Source organism: Rhea americana, unplaced genomic scaffold (assembly GCF_003343005.1).
Source record: "Rhea americana isolate MKP2758 unplaced genomic scaffold, rheAme1 scaffold_444, whole genome shotgun sequence".
Taxonomy (NCBI): Eukaryota; Metazoa; Chordata; class Aves; order Rheiformes; family Rheidae; genus Rhea; species Rhea americana.
The window spans coordinates 282902-284980 of record NW_028186584.1 but is presented as its reverse complement, the minus strand read 5'-3'; the positions used below and the strand labels follow the sequence as shown (position 1 = coordinate 284980).

The following is a 2079-nucleotide window of genomic DNA, read 5'->3' as shown; positions in this document are numbered from 1 at the left end:
TGAAGAATAGTTTTGACCAAAAGAATATGGTCAGAGTCTGAAAATATGGTTCCCTTCTCAAAATAAAAAGTTTGGGGGGTTTGTTTGTTTAGTCCCACCGTGACTTCCCCGGTCCTGCCATTCGGCTCGGCACGACTCGTCCAGCCAAGTGCCGGAGCCCCAGCGAGAGCAGCAGGCCCCTCGCCCCCCCCCCGACCCCTTGCAAACGGGCCAGAGCGGCTCTGGCCCGGCAGCGGGGCCGGAGCAACCCCGGGGCCGAGCCGCCGGCTCAGCAGCTCCGTGCTGCAGCTCTGGCTTTGCTCCTTGCCCCTCCGAGGTGCGATGCAGCCAGGAGCACCATGCATGACCCAGGGGGGAGCCTGGCACCGGGCACTGGTGGATGCACGTGCGCTTGGCAGCTACGGGACCAGTGAAAGGTCCCGTGTCCCAGCTGCGTCCCCACACTGGAGCCACGGCGCAGGGCGAGCCCCAGTGCCGGGCGCAGGAGAGGGGCGTGCAAAGAGCCGGCCCCAAACCTGCCCGAAGCAGGAGCGGGACCTCCGAGGCCTGGGGGCAGGCACGGGCCACGTGGCGGGACGTCGTACTCGGTGCCTGGAGAACGCTGCAGCTGCAGGCCATGGCACACGCGCCGCAGGCGACACGCGACGTGCAGCCCGCAGCCCCGGGGAGCGCCAGGGACGGCCAGCACGTCCCCCTGGGGCCGGCCGGTGCACCCCGCAGGTGGCTCAGCTCGGCGCAGGGAGCGTGTTTTGCAAGGCGTACAGCTTGTCAGAGCACCGTGCTAGGAGACACGTGTGCATGCGTGCACACGCGTGCATGCACACACGCAGGCATGCACAAACGTGCACGCACGCACACGCTCAGCCTCCGCTCTCGCAGCCAGAGCGGACTGCTCCAACCCCGAGGCAGTGCTGCGGGGACAGGTCTGTCCCCARGGGACGCTCGGTGTCTGCCGCGTCTCTCGCCCCAAGCGACCTCCCCAGCGCACGAGGGCCAGCAGCCGTGCGGGGGCAGCGCGGACACTCGCCTTGCGCAAACGCCTCCCGCCTCCCGACCGCTCCGGAGGGCACCGGCTCCTGAGCCGCGCAGCTATAGAGCTCAGCTCAGGCCCTGTCCTGGCACCGTGGGGCTAGGAAACAGCTTGCAAACGCAGCCATGGAGCCGGGGCTCTCCTCCTCTGCCATCCAGGGCAGGGCAGCCTCTCTGCCCCACAGGCACGCACGGCTTTAGCAAGGCCCAGCCGCCCCGTGCCCTCGGCCGGGCTCACGGAAGACGTGCTTCGGAGGGCTCCAGGGTGCCAGAGCCAGACGGAAGCAGGCAGGGTGCAGGGTACAAAGTGGTGGCGTTTAATTACTCAATATACAACAGCACATTACGCAGCCATACGCCCCCTCCCCAAGGGAAAGAGAACTATAAASTTTATCGAAGGATAAAAAGGAAAATCCTTCCTGTCCTGCAGCGTTATCGCGGCYGAAGCCGCCGCCTCCGAGCCCCGCTCAGCCCGCCAACGCCCGCCTCCGGGAGAGGAGCCGGGACCCCCCCACCCGCCGGCGCCCAGGGACCCGGCACCCCCGGCACGTCCGAGCAGCCCCCTTCCCGGCCAGCCGCCCCCCAGCGCCGCGCCGGCTCGCGCAGGCACCGCGGGGTTTCCGAGAAGACGGCAGGCGCAGCTGGGGAGGACGGCTAGGTCCGGGCAGGGCAGGCAGGACGCTGCAAAGCGGAGCTGCCTCAAGAGTCCTTGAGGTTCAAGTCCTACCAGATAAACACACAGATCGTTCAGAGACGAGGCCGCTCTGGGGAGAAAGGGAAAAATCAACAAACCCAAAATAAGGAAGAAAACCAAACGAAACAGCAGTTGGAAGAGATGTCCCCAGCTCATCCGGTCCCCGCGTCGCCGGCCCCGTCTAGCGCTTGGAGAGCTCGTGCGATAGCCAGTCCAGCCCGTCGTAGAGCCCCGTGCCCTGGGTCGCACAGGTTGCCTGCACGTACCACTGGAAAGCAGAGGCCGGAGGAGTGGCACAGCCGGCAGCGGGCTTCCCGGCCCTGCCGGCGCAGCGCGCTGCGGCGGCGGCACGGAGC

The 2079-nt window shown here is 67.1% G+C and overlaps 1 protein-coding gene across 1 annotated transcript in view; it reads right to left on the bottom strand.

Moving 5' to 3' along the window:
* Positions 1-1323: 1323 nt before the first annotated feature.
* ARF5 (ARF GTPase 5) overlaps positions 1324-2079 on the bottom strand; it is a 4797-nt gene continuing 4041 nt past the window's right edge. Inside the window, exons 5-6 of the mRNA XM_085315937.1 lie at positions 2052-2059; positions 1324-1991 (exon numbers count right to left, since the gene is read on the bottom strand). Coding sequence (XP_085172063.1) covers positions 1905-1991; positions 2052-2059 — 95 coding nt within the window. The 3' untranslated portion in view covers positions 1324-1904. The remainder of the gene's footprint in view (positions 1992-2051; positions 2060-2079) is intronic.